General features: G+C 50.3%; 1 protein-coding gene across 1 annotated transcript; it reads right to left on the reverse strand.

The window, feature by feature from the left end:
• Nucleotides 1-272: 272 nt before the first annotated feature.
• LOC144141577 (neprilysin-21-like) lies at nucleotides 273-21,006 on the reverse strand. The gene is made up of 6 exons (XM_077673118.1): nucleotides 20,923-21,006; nucleotides 13,662-13,856; nucleotides 11,076-11,345; nucleotides 7,443-7,675; nucleotides 5,545-5,728; nucleotides 273-1,676 (listed from the first exon to the last, which is right to left on the reverse strand). Exons 1-6 carry the CDS (start codon nucleotides 21,004-21,006, stop codon nucleotides 273-275), a joined length of 2,370 nt encoding a protein of 789 aa, XP_077529244.1.
• Between the last annotated feature and the right edge of the window lie 1,827 nt (nucleotides 21,007-22,833).

A 22,833-nucleotide genomic window follows, 5' to 3' on the forward strand; every position in this document is an offset into this window, starting at 1 on the left:
GGGCGGTGCCGGGATGCTTTCAAAGATGCGTGCTGCGATGGAATACTAGGTTCATTTTGATGTTCATGGCAACATGTTTATTAGAACTCTGCGAGGGTAGCGGATGGGACTAACACTACAGGGAGAAACGAAGGCCTCAATGCCCCCCCCCCCCCCCTCTTCTCTGTGCGCCCTCTATCGCACGTGCCTTTAAACTCCGCCATCCACCCCACCTTATCCTCGCCAGCTGCTGAAATCATCACGAGTAGGTGCCACTCATTTACTGATGACCGTCACAGCATCCTGCACCTAAGAGGCGGGTTCATGTTGCTGCCCACTGGGCAGTTGAAGATGTCCGCGAACTTCTCAAAGTTCTGCAAAGAGATGTCCACTTTCAATCGCGGTGGCACCTCCATGAAGCGAATCATCGCCCGTTCCCGCGCGTTCGCCACGGCAATCATCCGCTCGTCAGCCGCAGCAGACGACATCAAAGCCGTCTGCTCTCGAGCTGCGGGCGTCGTCTGCTCGCACTGGCTGAGTGTCCAGGCGGTCACCAACAACTGATCGAGCTCTGCGTCCGTCGAGTTCTCTTCCCCGCCGCTGACGCCAACCGTCATCGACGTCGTCACGTTCTTGTAGATCTGGAACACGTCGTACAAGATGGACACGAGCGTGTCGAGTTCGACAAACCTTGTCAAGCCCGAGTCGAGCGCCACGTTTTCCCTCAGAAGGTCTGTCATGCCGGCGTAGTACTGCTCGAACAGGCACAGCCTGGCCTTGGTGATCCTTGTGCTTGTTTCGTGGTATCTCACGTAGCCTGGCTTCGCCGACGCGACGTAGATGGGCGCTAGCAAGCCCATGATGATGTGCGGCAGCACGGACGGTATGAGGAAGATGGGCGCTACGTTGGCTGCGCTGAGGAGACCCAGGGTGGCCGGAGTGATCCAGACGGCGTTGTCGAACTCGCCGTACTCGTAGCCTGGCACGAGACTGCTCACGCTTCTCCTGGCGTCGAGGTCGAGGGAGCCATTTTTGGAAGCCCAGTAAAGCTCGCTGCTTGACTGCTGCAGGATAATGAAGGCTTGCAGCGGGGAATGGCTTGCCAGGGGCACCGCCATTCGCGAGTAGTACTGAATGATATTGTTGAAGGCAGCCTGAAAGTCATGTTCGGTGACAATGGAAGCGTTTTCCGTTCTCGCGAGTGTGCTTTCGAGCTCAGCTGGAGTCATCCAGTTCAAGTGAGACAGGTGGTTTCTGATGACCCTCTTGCAAGCAGTAGCCAGCGCTCCGATGATATTCTGCTGCTCCTTCCAGAGGGTCGCTTCGACGCTGTCTCTGTTCGCAGACGACGCGAAGAACCACATTGCGTAAGGGAAGACGCTCTCAATGGAGTGGAGACAGGCCAGGGACCTGACCGGCACTTGTTCCTGGTAGTACGGGTGTCCGAGTGGGAGGAGGAACCGGAAATCTTCGGACAGAAAGGGTGCCACAAAAGCGACGAAGCGGAAACGGACGTAGTCCAGGAGGGTGCGCGAGTCTGTTTCGCCGATGACGTGCGACATCCGCTGCAGCAAGTCCGTGGGCCTGACCGTCAGTTGGGACATGTCGAAGTCCTTGCGGTCCTTCATGAGCGCCGTGAAGTACTCGTCCCATTTCCAGAAGGAGTGGAACTCGTCCCGCTTGTTCTGAACTTGCACCTGCGCGCGTCGTGTGAAGGTGACGTTAAAAGGGCCCTGCAACGGCGCTAATCGGACGCCGATGGTGGCGCCGAGCGTCCACTTTTTCCCGAGTTACCAACGATGCGTTGCAAGAAGGTTTGCTGAAGGGCTAGATGGTACAGGCGCCGTCAGAAGTAATTGGATCACGGGAGCTGTGGTCGAACCGCATAGGCTATAGCTGCACCGGCGGGAAACGAAAGGACGAGAACGCGCATGCGCGCCTGCCGACGGCGACAGCCCACTTATACATCTCAAACCACTTCTTTTAACCTGTCTTCTAGCATTTTTTACAGCATACTGGTCTCAGCGATGACGCTGATAGCAGAGACACGTCTGACAACGTCTTTGGCACACTTCCAGCGCACGCAAACTGCCGGAGAAGCGGCGCTCTCACAGGGATCTGCAGTGATAGTTTTTTTTCCTTCAAATCTTTTTATGTTTCTATGCTATTAGCGCCATCCCCGAGACCAGTATTCTGCGAAGAATTCTCGAATACCGGCTAAAAGGAGGGTTTTGAGATGTATAGGTGGGCTATCGCCATCGCCAGGCGCGCATGCGTGTTCTCGTCCGTTCGTTTGCCGCCGGTGCAGCTACACGGCGTTCATATGCGGTTCGGCCACAGCTCCCGTGCTCCAATTACTTCTGGCGACACCTGTACGTGGTACTCCTGTGAAAAACAGCACAGACGACGGTACAAAGCAAGGGGACCCCATTACACCCCATTACACAGGCGCTGCGCCTGTGTTGTTTGGTTTCGTTGCTTTGTACCGTCGTCTGCGCTGTTTTTCACGGAAGTACCATGTACAAACTAGCCGAGCTCTTTTTCATCTAAGGTTTTACGTAAATCTTCAACGTGAAAATACAACACCTGCGTTATGTGATTCCCATGCTTTGTCCCATCGTGTGGATTGTTTTCCGCAGAATGCGTGTTTGTTTCCCGTGTTTGGTCTTCGAACTACGTAAAACCACTTGGAAACTAACTGCAAATAAGGATATTTCAAATATCTCTGCACAGACTGGAATATATTTGTGTTAGGTGGAGCCCATGTCCATAGCAAAGGCCGTAGCTGGTTTGTTGCCCAAAGCACCCGTTCACGTTGCCGCAAACCGATCAAACACGAACACATGTAAACAAGCAGCCTCCCAAAGTTGAGACAGAAAAGGAATATCGAGTGGTAAGAATACGAAAGTACTGCAGCCTTTAAGGGGGACAGAAAAGTTTTAAAGTCCTAAAGATTTCCGCGTATCGAAAATTTTTTTCGATGTCGCTTTGTTTGAGTCGGGTTGGATGCGTTCGCCTTCGTTTGGACAAAACATACAAGATCACTCACTCACTCATTCCAGGCGGTGAACGTAATTGTGCGGGTTATCTAACTGTATAAACCGTAGAATTAGGTTAAGGCGTCTTTCACCCAACAATAAATAAAAAAGCGCGACGCATCGCTACAGAATTGCGTTAACTGACGGCCATCGTTTCTTTACTTAGCGTAACAACAGGGAGTTCCAGTTGACCGTTTTCGACGGTCGCTCCGGTATCGGCCTCCCGCTCAGCGCAACTGGAGCCAGTGCCGTTCGCGGGGAAGCGCACCACGCATGCGCTGTTGCTCTCCCGCTTGCTATCGGTGCGGAGCGGACCGCGAAAAACAGTCCCCTGAAACTCGCTAATGCCGCCGGTGTAGATGAGACGGGCACAGGCGGAACTTTAGCCTCGAGAGACACTGAGGTGAAAATGTCGTATACGAAGTGCGTTCCGTTGGTAACTTGTACCGTGAATTTCTCAGGCGACGGACCCCTGCTCGGATGGCCGAGTAGGAACCAGCGTTAGGCGCGACTTTGATTCCGGTAAGGGTTATTTTTAAAGCGAAGTTTTACAAATCTCGTCGAGCGGTTTCGCCGTTGCGGTGAATTTGACCTTCATTTGACCCCATCTGCGCCGTATCCTTGGTAACTCATCACGTGACTCGCCGGGCCGAGCTCCGCGCCGACCGCCGCGCTCGCTAGCCGCTGGCGCATGCGCTCTCCGTAGCTGGTTCGCGCCTGCACACTTGACTCGACGCGTGCATGCGAGCCTGGCCATGGATGAGAGCGAGGCTGGGCCGTCTTTCCTAAGCGTTGCGCGGGAGCTGCACGAGTTGAGCCGTCGTCGACAAGTGGCGTCTGACGACCCCGAGGATATCGCCCGGCAAGCCGTTCGGCTCAGAAAACACCGCAAGCGGGACCCCAACTGTAGACAAAGGCAGACTTTGGACGAAGAGTATAATAATAACAGCTAAATCAAAGGTTAACTACGTGAAACTAAGACTTAACCAGGTTAAGTCAAGCATTTGCGTTGCATATCCAGGGTTATTTGAGCTAAGACGCAGCCATTTTTGTTAATCTTGTGCAACTTTTCGTTGAAGATACTACTCAGCTCTTTCGTCAAGCATGTCAGGGACAAAACTACAAAGAGCTGAGTGTCAATCGGTGTGCAACTGTGCGTGAATGTGGATTGAGAGCTTAAGCATTGGCTGCATCAAGCGTCTTCAAAGTGCGAAAGCGCGTGGCACATACTACGAGCCCGTGGACCCAGCCGAGGATGAAGCGGGCGCATGTACAAATCACGTTCAGTGACATTTTAGAGCACTACCGACTCTCTCGTACCACTTTCCCCCACCCTCCTTGATGTCTCACCAAACCGAATAGAAGGTACCGGCCAAACCCGTCACTGGCAACTCTTGCAAACGGACTCTCCCATGCAGTGCTCGTCTGCACCACACACAGCCCGCCTCATTCCCGTCTCCCAACTCCCCTCAACGCGGCCAACGTGCCACTCTGGAGCACTCCACGTGGGCTTGCCCTGACGGCCCCTTCCCTCAAATCTCCAGGAGCGAGCTATGGAGAGATCGTTGGGTAGCTCTAGTCAGGTGATTCAGGAGGTCCTGGTACGCACAGCTACCGCCAACCCTCCGTGACCATTCCTCGAATAAAAGCTTCTCTCTCTCTCTCTCTCTCCCTCCCTCTCTCTCTCTCTCTCTCTCTCTCTCTCTCGTCCCCCCAAGCAAGCCGGCTGCTTCCGACGCGGCACGGCAAAATAGCGAGTTTTAGCATTCCGTCTGTTCCGTCCGTTCTGTCCGTACCGTGTTCACCGGGCCCCGACTGAGCACTTGCACATTCGTTACGGTGGGGTGTGTCCTACTTGTCATATGCGCACACGCAGGCGCAGTCGGGTCCGGTACTCACGGTAAGCACGGAACAGACGGAATAGGTAGTTTTAGCACTCAGTATGCTCCGTGTGTACCGTCGTTACCGTGTTGACCTGGACCCGTCTGGGCACTTCAGCAGTCGTTTCTTCAAGGGGGATTAGTTCCGCGGCCGGCCCTCACCATGCCCGTGCATTCGTTACGGTGGGGAGCGCCCTCCTGGCAGTGCCTGCGCGCGCAGGCACCATTCTTGCCGTACCGCTTCCGCCCTGGACGCGCGCGTGCGCCCAGACCGGCCGAGGTCTTCACCGTCCCCACGCACCCAGGCAGCATGACGTCAGACACAAAACCACGACGTGTACACACGCCGGAGCAGCGTGCGCCAACCACAGCCAGCGCGTCGGCTTCGTCGGCAGTTTGGGTATAGTGCCTATAAGTATATTCTAGGCACTATAGTTTGGGGCAAGGAACAGACGATGTCATTTCGGCCCGCTCGGGGCTTTCGCGTGCGGGCGAAGATTAAACGGATTTAAAATATGTTACGCCGAACGGTTGCTGCTGAAACTTGCTGGGAGATATCTCCTGATAAAACGGAAGCGTTCTGAATAGTTAACTCAACTTTTAAATTTGGTGTCAGTACTCCTTTAACAGTTTGAAACGGTCCTTACCGGCACCGTCTGCTGCCTCTGCGCACGAACGAGTCCCGCGAAGGCGTTCTCGAGCTTCCGCTCGAAGTCGTGCACGTTCTGAGCGTGCTTGCGCCCGTCCGTGTCGGGTTTGAGCAGCGCCAAGGTCCGCGCCACGATCCTCACGTAGTCCTCCACTCTGGGGTCTTCCGATGAAAGGTAGTACCTGCTCGTTTCAGAAGCGGAAACTTCTCGCAGCAGTCCTCCAAAGCAAGCTTCACAAAAAGGCGACAAACAGCTTCCGCAGGGACGGCCCTCAGAATAGCGCGTACTACGTAGACTCTGTGGTCCAACCAGTGACATACGCCGCGGTGGCTCAGGGGCTATGGCGTTGTGCTTTGACAAAATTACATTAACAAAATTACGATGACCGGAAAATTCCGGAAAAAGAAAAGTAACGTCGCAATGTTGGACCTGAACCTGACCCTTCTCGTTTATAAGCCACTACCACACTACAGCGCTACAGGGACATCTACGAAAACGGCTTTTTAGGGAATATTTATTTCATTGAACCTCCGGGCAACATGCTTAGCCAATGACACGTAACTGCCGGGAGAAATATCTGACGGTAATTCTCACGGTTGCCGTGATAAGATTTCTTACCGTGACAATCTCAAAAACAACATTGTGTTTTACAAAATGTTGTTTTTGAGATTGTTTGGAGAGTCATGCCAAGGACAAGTGGGACGTTCCTACCCGGTACATGATTGCAAGCTCACGGAAGCGCGACTCACCTAGGCACTACCGCCATATTTCTCTCTAGTACATGGTAGTACGTGGAAGCAGATTTAATTAGAAGTATAAGAACGGGGTGGAGTGCATTCCGTAGGCATTCTCAGATAATGAATGGCAGCCTGCCATTGTCCCTGCAGAAGAAAGTGTATGACAGCTGCACGTTTTACCGGCACTGACCTACGGGGCAGAAACTTGGAGGCGCACTAATAGGGTCCAACTTAAATTGAGTGCGACTCAGCGAGCAATGGAACGCAAGATGATAGGTGTAACATTAAGGGACAAGAAGAGAGCGGAGTGGGTCAGGGAGCAAACTGGTGTTAAAGACATAATAGTAGAAATTGAGAAGAAGAAATGGGCGTGGGCAGGGCATTTATTCCGAAGGCAAGATAACCGTTGTTAATTAAGGGTAACAGAATGGATCCCTAGAGAAGGCAAGCGTGGCAGGGGGCGGCAGAAAGTAAGGTGGGCAGATGAGATCAAGGCGTTACGGGGATAAATTGGTCGCAGTTAGCACAGGAACGGGATAATTGGAGATATGGAGAGGCTTTTGCACTGCAGTGGGTGTAGAAAGGCTAATGATGATGATGATGGTGATGATTTTCAAAAAGGAGCAAAAAACTCACGCGCAAAGAAATGCAAGCGCCTTTGCCTGCGACGACGCGTGTTGCGCCAAATGATGCTGTTGCGCAAGAGGAGGGGACCTTACACCATCTTGTTCATGATGGTGACGATGACGATAATGGCACTGCCTGAAAGTAACGGACCTTATACCGTCTTAGTGATGGTGATGGTGATGATTATGATGATAACCGGTACTGCTAGAGAGTAGTACAGAGAAAGTCAGATGGGCAGATGAGATCAACACGTTCGCGGGGCTAAATTGGCGCAGTTAGCACAGGACCGGGATAATTGGATATCTATGGGTGAGGCCTTTTCCCTGCAGTGGGCGTTGATAGGCTGATGATGATGATGATGACATGGTAATATAATAATTGGAGATCTATTGGAGAAGCCTGTGCCCTGCAGTGGGCGTAGATAGGCTGACGATGGTGATGATGGCATGGTAAAATGAAACTGTACGGTCCCACAAGGCTATCATGCTGCAAGACAGGCGCGCTTTGCTTTCGCCAGCATGGCGTCCGCACCGTTTGAGCAGCGTATCAGCCGGCGACACCTGCACCCGGCGCAAGTCCGGGGTCAGGGCGACACGGACAAAGGGGAACACGCGCAGCTCCCGGTCGAGCGCCCCCAGCAAGCTGGTCAGGTTCTCGTCGTGGCCGACGTCTTGCACGTGGAAGTCGCGCATCAAGTCCAGAAGGGTGTGGTGCTCGTTCTTTCCCTTGTAGTCGATGGTGCAGTCCAGGTACAGGTTGGAAACCTGCGTTCGATAAGTGCAAAACGGTTGTGCGCATAGTTTCGTTTCAAGGGGGGACTTACCAGATGAAATTTGTATGGGGCTTACTAGTAAGCTCATGACCCGCGGTCTTATACCCCTGTCACAAGTCAGATCTAATCACATTTAGACCAAATGTCATTCGCTCTAAATATCATTATTTCAGCGCTACAGGAGAATACCGAATGACATTTGCGGCGAATGACGTTTAGCGGCTAACTGAGGCCCCGAACCTCAGTTGGCGGCCAAACGATTAGCGTCGACAGCAGTGGGGGGTCACTAGACAATGAAATTCAGTAATAAACCAAATGCTGTTTCTAAAATACTGCCAGTAAACTTATATTTTCCACTTTGTGTTGTTGTTCAAATAAAGAATGACAAACAAGTCCTAAAAAAGAAAATCGCGTCCCCAGTGCGCGCGCTACCCTAATACGGATTTCTTGCGGACTTGTCTCGGCTTGTGATGTGTACTGAGATCACCTAAACCGGCGATTTTCTTATTTTATCTTTAATAAATTAACCCTTTGTTATGTTCTTTGCGAAAATATGTGTGAAAACATCCTAGATGCGCTTAAAAATATAATTCTGCGGTTTTGCGAGCTCGACAATCGTCACCGCTATCACTATCAAATGACATTTGTTTCGCCGTGTAGACACGCACGGTCGAACGGAATATCATTAACAGCTAATGTCATTCACTTTGAATGACGTTACATTTGCCGTGTGACAGGGGTATTAAAAAGCATCATGCACCGATAGAAAAAGGTTTACACGTCCATGAAAATGTTCCTACCGGCCTAGCTTACTTCGTTTAGAAATGTATCCTTTCTTTCTTGAAATAAAAAGTAAACAAGAAAAGTAAACAAGAAATGTCAGCACGATGGTTTTTAAGCCCGCGGGTCATGAAGTAGTCAGGTCCGTAGTCATGTCAAGATGTGAGTCCCCTTTGAAGCGCAGCTTTCTTCGGCTCTTCAGCTTCATTCGGAGGCTGCTGCTGCTTTCTGTCGCCGTGCGCCGCTCGGTGACAGACAACACGATACAACCCAAATCTTACGCCCGAGACACCCCCAGCCAGCCTCCGCTTATCACACCAGCGTGGTCTGATAATCGACTCAAGGCGGTGGAGGGGAAGGGGGGGGGGTGCTAATTTACACGAGATACCGCTAGCTTGCTCGGACCACGCCAAAAGAATCTTCTGGGGCAGCCGAATGCTGGGGTGGGGGAGGCGCCTGAGGAAACCCCAGTTACTGCGTGCATCACGTTTTCTGCGCTGGGAGCTGGGGGCGTCTCTGACAGAGAGATTGAAACTTTCAACGCTTCTTCTTACGTCTTGTATCACTCGAAGCACTGGCCACGCGTCTCACCGTTCTTATTAACCAGCAACTACGCCAAGTACAAACAGACTCCAAAAACTGTGGTTGATTCTTCTGTCATAGGATCGGTAAAACACGGAAGTGAAATGGGCAGCGAAATCTGCGGCTGAGCATGATTTGCAGGTCGGCGGCTGTCTTGTGGGTGTGCTTGGCGAGCGAAGTTCTACTGGCGGGTCGCTTCGGCAAAGGTGTACTGGCGCCAATGGCGTGATGGATAAGACGTCAGTGAAATCTTGGTGTATCCCGGCATAAAACACTTTTGTGTTAAAATATAGAACCCGAAAACGAACAACCCTAGGTATAACGTACTTTTTAAAACTAAAGGTTGCTTCCCCGCAAGAAGACCCTGTGTGCAGGGGCGCACCCTTTACAGGCCGCTTGCTTCGTTGTACTGGCGTCATTTTCGTGGCGGATATGACATCAATGAAATATTGGTGTATCTGGGAATAAACTACTTTCGTGTTAAATAATGTTGCACGCCATTTCATTTCAAGCCTGGTATGCCACGATGAAAGCTTCGTTTTTAACGTCGATTCGATCCCGTGCGTGGTATCCGTCACTTTTTCTATCCTTCTTTCATGTCTAATGCCACGTTCAGGCACGTGGCATTATACGCCAAACTTCGGTAAGCTTCTGTTGCTATCCACATCTAACCAAAAGGTCGCTGTATTCTACCTGAGAGGTTCAATTGATTTCGTTTGCATGTTCTTCCTCGCACTGCGACGATGTTTAATCAATAGCTCAATGGGCTTCGAATAACTTCACCTGTGAGGATCAAGCATATGTCTTTTGACGTGTGACCGTGAAAAGACCGTGAAAAGTGACCGTGGGTAACTGCCCAAAAATTCCGATTATGTTCGCTTGCTGCGAAATAAATACCTCTTACGTGAACTACAGGACAGATGATGCTAGATAACTTGTCTGTGACGCACGTGAAGTACCGTCATTAGATGATGCGGTCTTATCCTCGTTCGCTTTTGCTGTCGCGTAAACGGGCTGTAGAGACAAAATACAATTTTTTACTAGCCTATGGTAACTCACTCTGCTACATCCCGACCGTAAAAAGGTCTTTAATCAAAACAGCCCAAAAAATATTGAAAAGAAAATGGGGTTGATTCCCCTGTCATAGGAATCGGTAAAACGCTAAAGTGAAATGTGCAGCGAAATCTGCAGCTCAGCATATTTTGCGGATCGGCGGCTGTCTTGTGGCTGTGCTTGGGGAGCGGCGTCCTACAGATGGGTCGCTTCCGCAAAGGTGTACTGACGTCATTTCCGTCACGGATATGACTTCAGTGAAATCTTGGTGTATCCCGGCATAAAACGCTTTCGTGTTAAAATATACGATTCGAAAACGAACAACCCCAAGTATAACGTACTCTTTAGTAATAAAGGTTGTTTCCCCGCAAGAAGACCCTATGTGCAGAGGTGCACCCTTTACAGGCTGCTTGATTCGTTGTACTGGAGTCATTTCTGTGACGGATATGGCGTAAGTGATATCTTCGTGAATCCTGGAATAAAACACTTTCCTGTTAAAAAATATCAAATTTCGCGCCAAACTGACGCCATTTACGCAGAAGTGACGCGACAGAGGCCGGCACTGAATATGTACTGCTGAGTGTATTAATTTCACTTTAGCATTTAAGTGATGCAATCAAACGCCCCACTGCAGTCGCCTAATCATGTTTCTTATTGGTGGCCTTGGTCCGCGGCAACCAATCGCACAAACAAGATTCTGTGACCTCACAGGAAATTATCACGTTATAGTAAATCGCCGGAAAATGGCGGGGGTGTCGCCACTGCTGGCTATTTAGGCAACACCGGAGGATTCGGGGCATCCGTCAAAAAATGGTCGGTCGTAAAAAAGCTGCACTTAAACAAGTTACTCGTAAAGTTCGAGAAGGGTGTCGCCGTGAATCCCGCTTAGGGCGGCCTTCGTCCAACGATGGTCAACCGGCCTAGTGATGGCGGTTATCAGCAGACCGCGAGGGAGAAGAAATGCGTCATATGCCCACCTGGTGCAAGAAACGCTCCTTCTTCTTGTCCGGGTGGGCCTTCTTTGAGGTTGCGTTGAAGTACCGGTGCAGGTTGGCCACCGTGGCCCCCACTGTCAGGTCGCGGTATGACCGCGTCCCGAACGGGTACTCGTCCCCACTCCACCGGTGGCTGCAGACGTGGCCGTACATGTCTTCGCACGGGTCCAGGGCGTTCTGCTCGCGGTTGCGCAGGTAAAGCGACACCCAGTGGCAGTCCGGGTGCCGGCAGCTGGCTGGAGGGTCGGTCGACTGTGGTGGAAGGCAGGGCACCAGATTAGGTTGAGCAGGCGGCCATCTTAACAGGAGTCCCTCAAATGAACTAACCATCCTTTGGCACACTCTGCCCTCAGTCGGCCTTGCGCCATAAAAATCCAAACATCATCATCATCATCATCTTGGCAGGAACAAAGAAAGAGGACAACAATGGGCCTCTTCAATTTTCCAGTCCTGGACGGTCCGCGGGCAGTCCGAGGACTGTCCTCGCATCGGAAGCTCCATAGGAACACATGGGAAAAACGAGTGCCGGATCGCGTCTCGGGCAGTCCTTGGACGGTCCGGGACGGATAATCGAGGAAACCCACCATCTCTCAAGGGGGGGGACTCACCTGTTAACATTCCTATTGGACTTACTGCTTCATGACCCACGGACTTACAAACTGCTGTGCACCAGTACAAATAGCTCTACAAATGCATAATAATGTTCACAACTACAAGTTTGCTTATTTTAGAGATGTATCATTTCTGTACTCAAATAAAAAAATAAAACTTTCGCTTGCTTTACGGATAGCGCCATCTAGTGAAAACTGGATAAAGCAAAATGCGTTTCTCGTTTATTTTTTATCTCGGTAAAGAAGCGATAAATGTCTAAAGGAAGCAAACTACACCGTTAGGAACATTTATATGAATTTTCAAAACCTTTTTGTATCGATACACGATGCTTTTTAGGCCAGTAGGTCATGACTTAGGAATTCGCATAGGAATGTTACCAGGCGAGCCCCCTTAAAGGGACCCTGCAACACTTTCGGTCAGCGCTTTCACTCTTTGCTTCGCGTCTGGAACCACTGCGAAATCTATAGTTATCGCCAGCATAGAGCGGCACTGCGTGATTTGCTCGTCGCACCAAATACGCCTTATGTTCCTGCTTTGTTTTTGTGTTTTTTTTTAAGTTGCTATCGAAAAACGTTCATTGCTGCAACTGAATGAAAACCAGCCAACAGGCGCTACATGGCCTTACTGAGGGAATTTGAGCCGTCGAAGAACGGCATGACCGGGAAAGAGACAAGAATTTTTTGAGATAGTTTGGAAGTTATCTGATGGGCATAGAGAAGTCATTTTTGGCTGAGGTACTTTGCGACCCCCCAATCTAAGTACTGCGTGTGTTGCGTGACTACGCTCTGCAAGCATTTAAGATTTCAAAAAAAGTTGAAAAAAGTGTTGCAGGGCTTCTCTAAGCGCTGGTGCTGTCCCCCCCGTCTCTGCATAAGTTTGCGCTTTGGTTTCCAAGTCTATGTGTGCGAGTATGCGACTGCATAGACATGTGCGCGTGTGCTAGAGTGCCTCTCTCCACTCGCTCTCAAGAAACCGATTGAAGTGAAATGGAACTTTCTGCGCTCAGGGCCAATCTTTCCCGACCGACCATAGAGGTTCACACTAATATATACTAGAAGGAAATGTGGCTCCACTTTCTAGGCGAGCCGCGCTTCAGTGGGCGTTGCGTCAAGTACCGGGCAGGCACGTTCCACTTATCCTTGGCATGTCTCATGAACAGGCTTGAAAGTTGTCTCTGGCCGCAAAAAGGTAACAATATTACTGTAGAAGATATATCAAATTTGCTGTGTTATTATAAAGTTGAAGCTCCAGAAGAAATTATTTGTAAGGAATTATTTAAAAGCTTCATGCAAGATGAACAAAAAAAAAAGACGTCACCCTTTTTTGTTGATTTTGGCTTCGAGACAAAAAAGAAGCCGTGTGGCTAGCCAAGCCAAGTAGGCGAGGAACGTCGCTTGCGACAATGGCGGCGCCCACGACGGCCCGTGATTGCAGCGTCATATTTCGCTCTAGTATGTATTAGTACGACACTCTACGCGACCGACCATACTAAGGTTCACTACTGGGGCGGTATTCTCCTGTTTTGTCCGTTTTGTGTCTGTTTCAAAAGTGTCCGTTTTAAGCAAGCCCTGATTGGCTAAAAGCTAAGACTCTCATGTGACGCCATGCAAGCATGGCTGCACGGCGGAGCTATGAGCCGCGGCTTCTGGGAGGAGACGATTTGGAGCACTCGATTTTTTGTCGCCTTGTTGTTGGCTCACTGGCGGATCAATAAACACACAAAAGATAGTTTAAAATAGGTTTAGTCATTTAAAATGTGTTTTTAAGAACATCCGAGCAAAAGTCAAACCAAAGCCCGCCTACAACTGGAAGTACGTCACGATAAAACGGGCGCTAAACGGACGCTTTCGAAACGGACAAACACGAGAATACCGCCCGTGGTCTGACGAGGACGGGCTTCCCTCGCGCAGCGAGACCAGCAGTTGGAGGCGGAATATTGGAGAGCGAGCGTGGCACCTTGTTGCCGTCCTTGGCCTTCGGCCCGAGCATGAAGTGCGAGAGGTCGTTGACCAGGCCCTCTGGCGTGCTCTGGCTGCTGAGCTGCTTGAGCCGGAAGGGCACGCGGCGCCGAGGGTCGACCGCCTGGTTGCGCACATTGTTGAGGTGCCTCGAGGCGGTGACCAGGGCTGCCAGCATCAACACGAAGGTCACCTGCATCCACCGTTCGCTGGCAGAGGCGATACGGCTACACCAAATCCCAAGACGAGAAATGGCGTCTAAAAATAGCAGCTTTTGTAGCACTGTGGTATAGCTTCTGCTTTGAAACAGGAAGGTCCGTGTTCGAGACCGTCAGAAAAGAAGGGGGTTGTTTTTTAGCTTTCGTAATTTTTTTGAAGCTTTCGCTCATCGTGATTTCGTTAAGCTTTTTTTGTTGTGGGTATTACTATATTAAGCGATCAAAGATCCTAGAATGGCTTAGATTATGTTTAATATAGCTTGTGTTCTGTATAGTTGGACAGGGTTAGGTTAGTTTAGATGCAATTGGGCTGGATTTGGGTAAGTTATGATGCCTTTGATAGGGCGGAATACTTTGGGTAGAGTTGGTTAGGTTACGTTAGGTTCGGTGACGTGAGGTTGCACTATGTTAGGTTAAGTTGGGAGGCAATATTATTCAGCGAATTTTCGGCCAGCCAGCTTTTACGAAAACTGCCGTGAAAATTTATCGGAGGTAATTCTCACGGCTGCCGAGAGATTAGACACAGCCTTCCATGTTGCATCAAATACTAAGCGAAGCCCAGATCCTTCTTTTACCAATTCCTCCAATTCCTCCAATTCCTCCAATAACCTGGGAACAACACCCGCTCCAGCAACGCTAGAGCCGGTTGCCGGTTTGCAGCCAATTAAAAATAGATGAACAGGAGTTATAAACCAAACATACTTTTTGCTAAAAAAGCCAGTCGTAGAATGCAACCCCCCCCCCCCCCCCCATCTTGGTTCACTTTCGGCCAGGTCGTACCCCCATGGAACTGCAGGTTCACATGCGTACGGAACACGCACAGGAGCGCTAAGGAAAATACCTTAGAGCATGCCACTAGAACACGAGAGGGGTCACCGGTCCTGCCGTGCCCACCCCGAAAATCCGGGAACACCACTTTTAAATCGCGAACGGCGCACACTGCTTGACCACATAGCAGCACGGGCACAAGGCTGGGGAGCAGCGCCCGGAGGAACCACACAGCCGATGACGGTGCAGTCACGGTGACCACGCGAACGTCACAAAATTTGTAGATGAACATAAGTTCAAACACGCATCAGCACAGGCTTTGTCTAGAATCACTATATCATGTTTCAGAGTATCGGCACTCTTTTCTCTCATTGTTGTATGCCGCCGACAGCGGCCATTGGTCGAACCGCGTCACGTGACATTTGTCTACCCCGGAATATCCATGGGCGCAGACATTTTGGTGCCTCTATGTTGCTGCGTGCACGCGTTCTTCAATAAATCGGGATTTTCGGAGTGCGGTGCGGCTGTATGACACGTTGATAGCGACGTTTTAAGCCCCAGACAGAGTAGCGATGCCGTGCTGCTCTGTACTGGGCTGTTTCAACCAGCCGGAAGGTGGAAAACTCTGCGTTGCTTCCCGCTGGTAAAGAACGACAGTGCCCTAGCGTAACCTAGAGCCACAAGAAAAGCGTATAACTTATTTAGCACCGATACCGTAACATAGAACCACCAAATAAGATTCACTAGCGCAACCGAGCCTCACGTACCCTGTCGCACCGCCGCGCTGTCTCAAAATCTTTGAAAAGTAAACACAGCTGTCATGGTTGCCAAGTGGCGCCCGGACCAACTCCGCCCGTCAAGGTCGGTCGAAATCGGGCGCATAAAGCTGGCCACCCTGGTTACAGGCACCAAAATTTCTGCCGGCGCGCATCAGGGGCGTTACTCTTAGGCGTAGCTAAGAAAGTGGCTCTAGCTTTGCCTGTACAGGCTTTACTCAAAGATCGCAGGGGAGGGCAGATATGACGGGTGGAATATACAGGCACCAGATACTTGAAGACCAGATTCACTGCCGCGAAATGTCCCGCATGCTATTGCAGGCAGACTCCACCAGTCGTATTAAAATTTCCACCGCTAAACTTTGTCCTGTGCCTGACGCAAGTAAGGAAGTTCCAGTGGGAGGCGAACGACGCGTCATAATCGGGACACAAGGGGAACTTTTTTTGCACAATCCAGGCGATAGTGGCTGACGGAAGGAGCACTGGGACCTCAGAAGCACGTGTTATTGGGCAGAAGTTCAACCCGGTGGAAATAATGGGGGAACCGTCCATGTCCGGCTAAAAGTTGGGTGAGCCTTTGGGGAAGAGAAAAGTAGGAAGGCATGCATGCCGAAACCTTGAAGAAAAACTGTGGTTGATTCCTCTGTCATAGGAATCGGTAAAACACGAAAGTAAAATGTGCAAGGGAAATCTGCAGCTGAGCATGATTTGCGGGACGGCGGGTGTGCGTGGCGAGCGACGTCCTGCTGGCGGGTCACTTCGGCAAAGGTGTACTGGCGTCATTTCCGTGACATATATGACGTCAGTGAAATCTTGGTGTATTCCGGCATAAAACACTTTCGTAATATAAAACCCGAACACGAAGAACCCCAAGTGTAACGTGCTGTTTAGTACAAAAGGCTGCTTCCCCTCAAGAAGACACTGTGTGCAGGGGTGCACCCTTACAAGCCGCTTGTTTTGTTGTACTGGCGTCACTTCCGTGACGGATATGACGTAAGCGAAATCTTCGTGACTCCCGGAATTAAACGCGTTCGTGTTAAAAGCGCAACACTTGAAAATAAATAAGCAAAATCTCAATCACTTTCAGTACGAAAGTTATGTTGATTTTTTTGTAGGAAAACGCTACAATAAATGGTATTGCATGTCAAAACAGCTTCAACAATGCAGTGTTTTCTTTTCAGCCACGCAACGGGTGGTGCGGAGCATTTATTGAGCAGGCTGACTATCATACTGAGACATGTTATACCGGCCACCGTTGGTAAAGAGGAAAGGCCCGAGTGCTGCATTTCTGGATACGACAAACGTCACCTAGTACGCAGCTTTCCCGCTTTCCTTTTCTTGCTGTCTCTGGTAACTGCTGTTATCTTAGACGGCGACCAAGGAAGCGGTTAAACTTGCCTGAGAGCGAGAGAGACAGACAGACAGACAGACAGACAGACAGACAGACAGACAGACAGACAGACAGACAGATAGATAGAGAGAGAGCGTTACGTCATCGGATATTCCCACCCTGTCTCTCTGTGAGGCACTCGACACATTTGTGGTGCAAGCAGAGGAAAAAACAGCCAGGCATGCACAAAACGCAGCGGCCCATCAATGATAATAACGCAAAGGCAAGCGCATCTCGTCAAGGTTATCTCCAGACCCCCTCGGCGGTGCTTGGGTGGCAAGGCTCTGAGCGGTGTCCTGTTGCTCCAAGGCCTTCAGATAAACGCCGAATCCGGCATCGTGATATGCCAGTTCTGCCTCTTTTGAATAGACGGCCGCCAAAAAGATCAGTCCCAGCTTTGCGGCCAAACGCTGAAGAAATATCGTCGGCGTAGATAGTAAAGCGCGCTGTGGACTCAGTGGTGATCCGTCTTGCTATTGTGGTCATGGCTAAGTTAAATTTAGGCAGAGAGTACGTTTAGGTCACTTAAAAACATCCCCCTCGTGAGGGGCACGATCAAATGCAGAGCATTTCCGCGGGGGGCGCGCCTGCAAGTCGTATGGATTACGTATTGGTTGTTGTTGTTGTAATTGTTGTCTTCCAGCGTAGACATTGTCGATGAAGTCGATGGTGTAACGTGAAACGTGCCGTGAACCCCTGGCGCGGCTATGACGCAACGTGGAGCGGCTATGACGCAACGTGGCGCGGCTATGACGCAACACGATCCAACACAATCCACTTTAATCCAATGCAATCCAAATCCAAACCAAGCCAAGCCAAGCCAAGCCAAGCCAAGCCAATCGAATCCAATTGCGCACGTCCCCAGCTGTTGTGCGCCCGAACCGAACGCGGCGAGAGAGGGCGTTGCGAGCGGAGAGAAGGCGAGGAGGACGCGGGGGAGAGGGCGCACGTGTGGCCGACGGTTGAATGAGTCAAGGATATAAGGCGTGTTCGTAACCTTCCGTTCTGTGTCGGCTTTGTGGCGCAGTGGGTAGAGCACCATGTACCTTGCGTTCCGCCCGCAGAGTCGTGGGATCGAAACCTGACGCCGGATAGTATTTTTTTTTATATAGTAGGGACAACGACGGAGCGGACTACGCACGTCAACGCGGGTGACATCGTGAGTTACTGAAATGCTCTGCATTTAAAACGCGACACAAACGAAGGGAAGACAGGACGAGCGCATAAGGTATGGCCGGAACATTTGGTACTCATGCAAACAACTCGGTGTCGGTGTTGTCGGCGCTCCACCTGGGCTGCCGGCACTACAGTCGACCTGCCCTCAAGAGCCCTGCTCTTACAATTCGTTAGAATTGCAAGAGCACGGATATTAAGTTTGGCACGTCCCTTTAGTAGTTAATACCGCTCGGCACGTTGGGTATAGTGTGTTAACCTGCACTGTGTTTGTTTTCAGGCCAGCCGAGCCGACTTGGGCGCGAGGGTGTGAGGAGAATCCGCGGAAGCTTCTTTTTTGTTCGCCCCGCGTTTGTTTCCACTTCACGAGCAGGCCCAAAGAGGACGTATAGTTTGTATTCACTGGCGAGGCACGCGTGCAGACAACCTTGAGAGGGCGCCGTTACTGGTTAGGTCGGGCTCCGCAGGATGGCGATACTTGTCCGTGCTAAGCACATGATTGGAAAAGCGCTTTTTTGTGTGTTGGACGTTCGAATCTCCACCCCACCAAATGCAAAGTAATGCCTCGAGTCCAATGTGAGTGCGATTAATAACATCTATGTTGACACCACCGTTGAGAATCGGGTTGAAACGGAGCAGACGACGCACGCCGGTGTTTTTTTTCGGCGTGCGGGCGCAGTGGCACAAGCCGCGCCATGTCCGTGGCGCATCGGCCATGTCCGTGGCCGTTTCCAGTGTTGCCAAGCGAACAAAGTGACAGCTAAACTTTTCAATGAATACCACCTATACAAACGCGTCCGTCGGTCACCCCAGAGTAGATAAAAGCGGTGTTAGCTTTTGAAGGAGGATTTCCTTTCGTTCGTTTGGGAAACCGGCGGAGTGGGGCCAATTAAGTTTTAACGACCGCGATCACCGCCATTAGTATGCCCGCAGCAAATCGGAGCTAGGGGTCATTCAGAGGGTCAAAATATGAAGGGGCCGGCTCGCGGTGAGGCACTAGACGCACCGTCTACCGCGGCTAGATCGGTTAGACTGCTCAAACCTACTGGGAGAAGTTTCAGTTCGTTCCACGTCAGACCCTGGCGACTCGGTGGCTGGTAGACGTCACTGGGTTGGCGGCCAGGATTTGTTATGCGCTCGACGTGTTTGTGAGGCCAGGAACTTTTGGCGGCGCGGGCACAATTATAGGCGTGCTCGGTATGAACAATACCTTAAGATGAGCCGCCCGAGAGCCGATGACCGTGGTTAGGCTTGCCGTTAGATGGTTGGTTTTTGTTGGTTGATTAAACGGAAAAAATGGTCCCGGAAAAAATGGTTGCGGAAAAAATGGTCCCAGTGTCAATATCGGAAAAAAATGGTCCCATGCTCAAGTCGACGTGTTTCCCTTCACGTTATTCAGATCTGAACTTTTTAGCTGTTTTGATTTTGTCCCTTTGCGTTTTAGCTAAAGCATTGAGGAAGAGATGGAGTGCTTTAATATACTTATAAGGGACAAGGAATGAATGCCTCTGGAGGCTAAAATCTAACAAAGTAGATTGGGTAGGCACACAGATCGACAGACAGACGGACGGACGGGTGGTTTGACGGATGGATGGGTGGACGATCTATGTACCGATGAATGGATGGATGAAAGGATGGATGGAATAACGGTAGGTCTGAGCATCGAATAAAATTTTAAAACCAAAAGTAATTGCCAGACAATTTTGATTAGTTGATTGGCTTATCAACTGGCGTCGAATACAAAAATAATAAAAAACAATGCCAGATTTTCGAAGTCTTTTACATTGCTATCAGGTCATCAACATGCAGGGGTGGAAATCATAAAGAATTTTTCACACAAAAAATTTTCATTTAAAAAAAACTCGCACGCTTGTGAGAGTTTTTTTGTTTTTGTATGTATGGTTTTTTAGTTTGCCTACGACCGTTTATTGCTATCTACGTCATTATATAACATACATTTGTATTTCCTCCGTCGAATCCGCATTTTTGTGCGAATTCACGGCGTTACACGCGAGGTTTTCACAGTTTCTTCCTAGTGTTTTCGTCGTTGTTTTGATGCATTTTTTATTGTTGTCTTTGTTTTAAAGAGATATATGTGGTGTCTTTATGGAGACGTCATCAGTGGGAAACATTTGTCGATTTGTGTAACGGCAAGTTAAAAATTAGATGCGAATCAGGCAATGAAAGCAACACAACCTGAATTTCGGTAAAACAAAACTTCATGGTTCGACTAACCGGCTGTGCTCAACAAGACTACTTTTTACTGCCTCGGCTTCGTGACCAACTTTTCCGGGACCATTGTTTCCTACCTTTGCCTCGGGATCATTTCTTCCGGTAACATTTTTTCCGGAACCATATTTTCCTACATCCTTGTTATATTTGAGTTTTGCGGAACACCTCCAGGTTTCTGCATGAGAGTGAGAGGTTGGTCACTTGACTATTTTGTACCCACCTAGCTTTCTTTGTCACTGTGGCCAACCAGTGGCCTAGTGGCGGTTAATCAATTAGCAATCCTCCCTTTCAAATTGTGACGTCCCTTTTGAGTTTGGGGGAAGGGGGGGGGGTTGATGGTGAAACCGAGGAGATTGATGTTTTTGAGAAGGAAGAGAGCGGCGAGCCCCGCTCGATGCGGGCCCTGCCTGATTTCTTTTATGCCATTATGTATATTGTACATCCTACTTTTGCCTGGGGTGGCTCATCATTTGCACGTGCCGTCGACCACGATCCATCGTTTCCTCCGAGCATCGTTTCGATCATCGTCCGACCGATGGACCTGACAGCGTCATCATGATCTTTTCCGTGAATTTAACTACGGCTCTCTCCGAAAAGCACCGAAGTGTAAGCCCAGCCCAGACCCTCCTCTTACCCGGAACGCGGCTACACGGGACCCGGAAGTAGCAGTAACAGGACAACGGGGGTCGTCGCTATACTCACGGCCGCCGAGATGAGGAAGTACTTCCGGTTCCCAAAAGCGTCGGTCAGCTGTCTCCAAACGGAGTCCCTGCGATCATGGTCCATGAATGCCCTGGAGTGCGCCGCGGCGGTGCGAGAGGACAGCACCGCCGCGCTCTCGGGCGCGGCGGTGCGCAGTAAGGCCCGCGTCTTGAAACGTGGGCGGCGCCGTCAGGCGAGCGGGAAGCTTACCCGGCCAACCGGGCCGGGGACAAACATGACCACAGTCGAGCCGCCGGTTGTACTTCCTCTCCCTCTTCTTTTGCATCCGAGCTGTTGGCTTCCATTTGGCGTGTTTTCTTGGCGTCCGTATGGAAACATACCCGCGGAGTAGCACATACCCGGACAGATGGGTTTATTTATTTATTTATTTATTTATTTTATTTAATACTGCAAGCCTGAGTGCCAGGCCCTAGGCAGGAGTGGGCATGGACGCGATCGTTTACTCTATACGTATAAAAAAAACCACAACACGGAAATATAAAAAAAACGTGAAACACATTGCCAATATTTTTCTTTAATGGTACCATAGAAAAAGAAAAAGGAACGAAATAAAAATTACACCATCTTCCCGAGGGGAACCCTGAGGTTATGCGAAGCATCGCAGTTCCAATCCAATCCAATCCAATTCAATTCAATTCAATTCAATTCAATTCAATTCAATGCCCCTCGCGAGAGAGTGTTCGCTATCGGAGAGGAGAGGGGATGAGCGGCGGAGAGCGCAGCTGGCGCGGCGAGGAGAATGGGGGAGGGGTGGACGCCGACAACCCCGGCAACAACGCCGGAAGGATGCAGGGACAAGGCGAGTGAATGAGATGCGTCGCATCTAAAATGAAACGTAACAGTGAAAACGCATACCTACACAAAAATGTACGCGCATGGCACTTGTTAACGCACCATTACAGGAAGTTGGGCCTATAACAACTGTTTCCAGTTTGAAAAGCACTGTACGATGACTTGTTCGTTCGCTCATTCGTTCATTTGGTTACTGCGGTTCATTCGTTCGTTCGCTTATTCATTTGTTCTTGCTCGCCAGTTTCTTGTTTGCTTGCTCGTTTGCTTGCTCGTTTGCTTGCTCGCTCGCTCGCTGACGCTTAGCTGCCGCTTCTGTTACGCGAACCACAGAATTCGTGCGGTCATGGCTCTTTCTTTCTTTCGAGGTTTTGAGGGGAGGGGGGGAGAGGAGAAAGGGACCCGAAACTGTCTGGCTTTGCATGCCGACACCTCATCAGGTCTGGTCATGGCTGAGCCATTCTCTGTCGAGCGCCCGTTGACGTTCGAGCCCACACAAGAGGACCCCAGCTCCGCTGTTTCGCAGATTTCACACTGTGGGGAACTGGGTTTAGTAATTTAGATTGGGTAATTGAAGGCGCGCGTTATGCTGAGGGGTGCATAGCATGCGCGTAAACGCGGTTGTCCAGGTGGTATGGTGCGCCCGCAAAATGCAACGCTGAAGAACGAAGCTTGCGTAAGACGAACATTTGAGAAGCCATGTCGGTCGTCGCTATAACGACTGAGTGGATTTGTCAGGCACGAATATTTCGACACTGGCGGTCTGGACCGAATTCCCTCGACAGATATCGTGTTTCGCACGCGGGTTCTGCCGTAATGCGTTCGTCTCCGATCGGCGCTGGTAACGGCGTTAGAACTTGCGGACTTTCAGTTTGGCATGTCGCAAGTGGATCGAAACGCGGGTACCTCATATTTAGTTTCAGAAGTTTCCCTCTTCCATCGTTAACACGCGTGGCGGTTAATTTATCCCACGGCGACTTGCAGGCGCCGGAGTTTAAGCCTGGCGTTGTACGTACAGAACGTATATCGAAATTGAAACCGCAGCATCGCTGAGGGATTACGAGTGACTTTTAATCCCCTGCCGTTATAACAGTTTTTAAA

Source organism: Haemaphysalis longicornis, unplaced genomic scaffold (assembly GCF_048455015.1).
Source record: "Haemaphysalis longicornis isolate Haplotype H1 unplaced genomic scaffold, Haemaphysalis longicornis Haplotype H1 scaffold_6, whole genome shotgun sequence".
In the NCBI taxonomy this organism is placed as follows: domain Eukaryota; kingdom Metazoa; phylum Arthropoda; class Arachnida; order Ixodida; family Ixodidae; genus Haemaphysalis; species Haemaphysalis longicornis.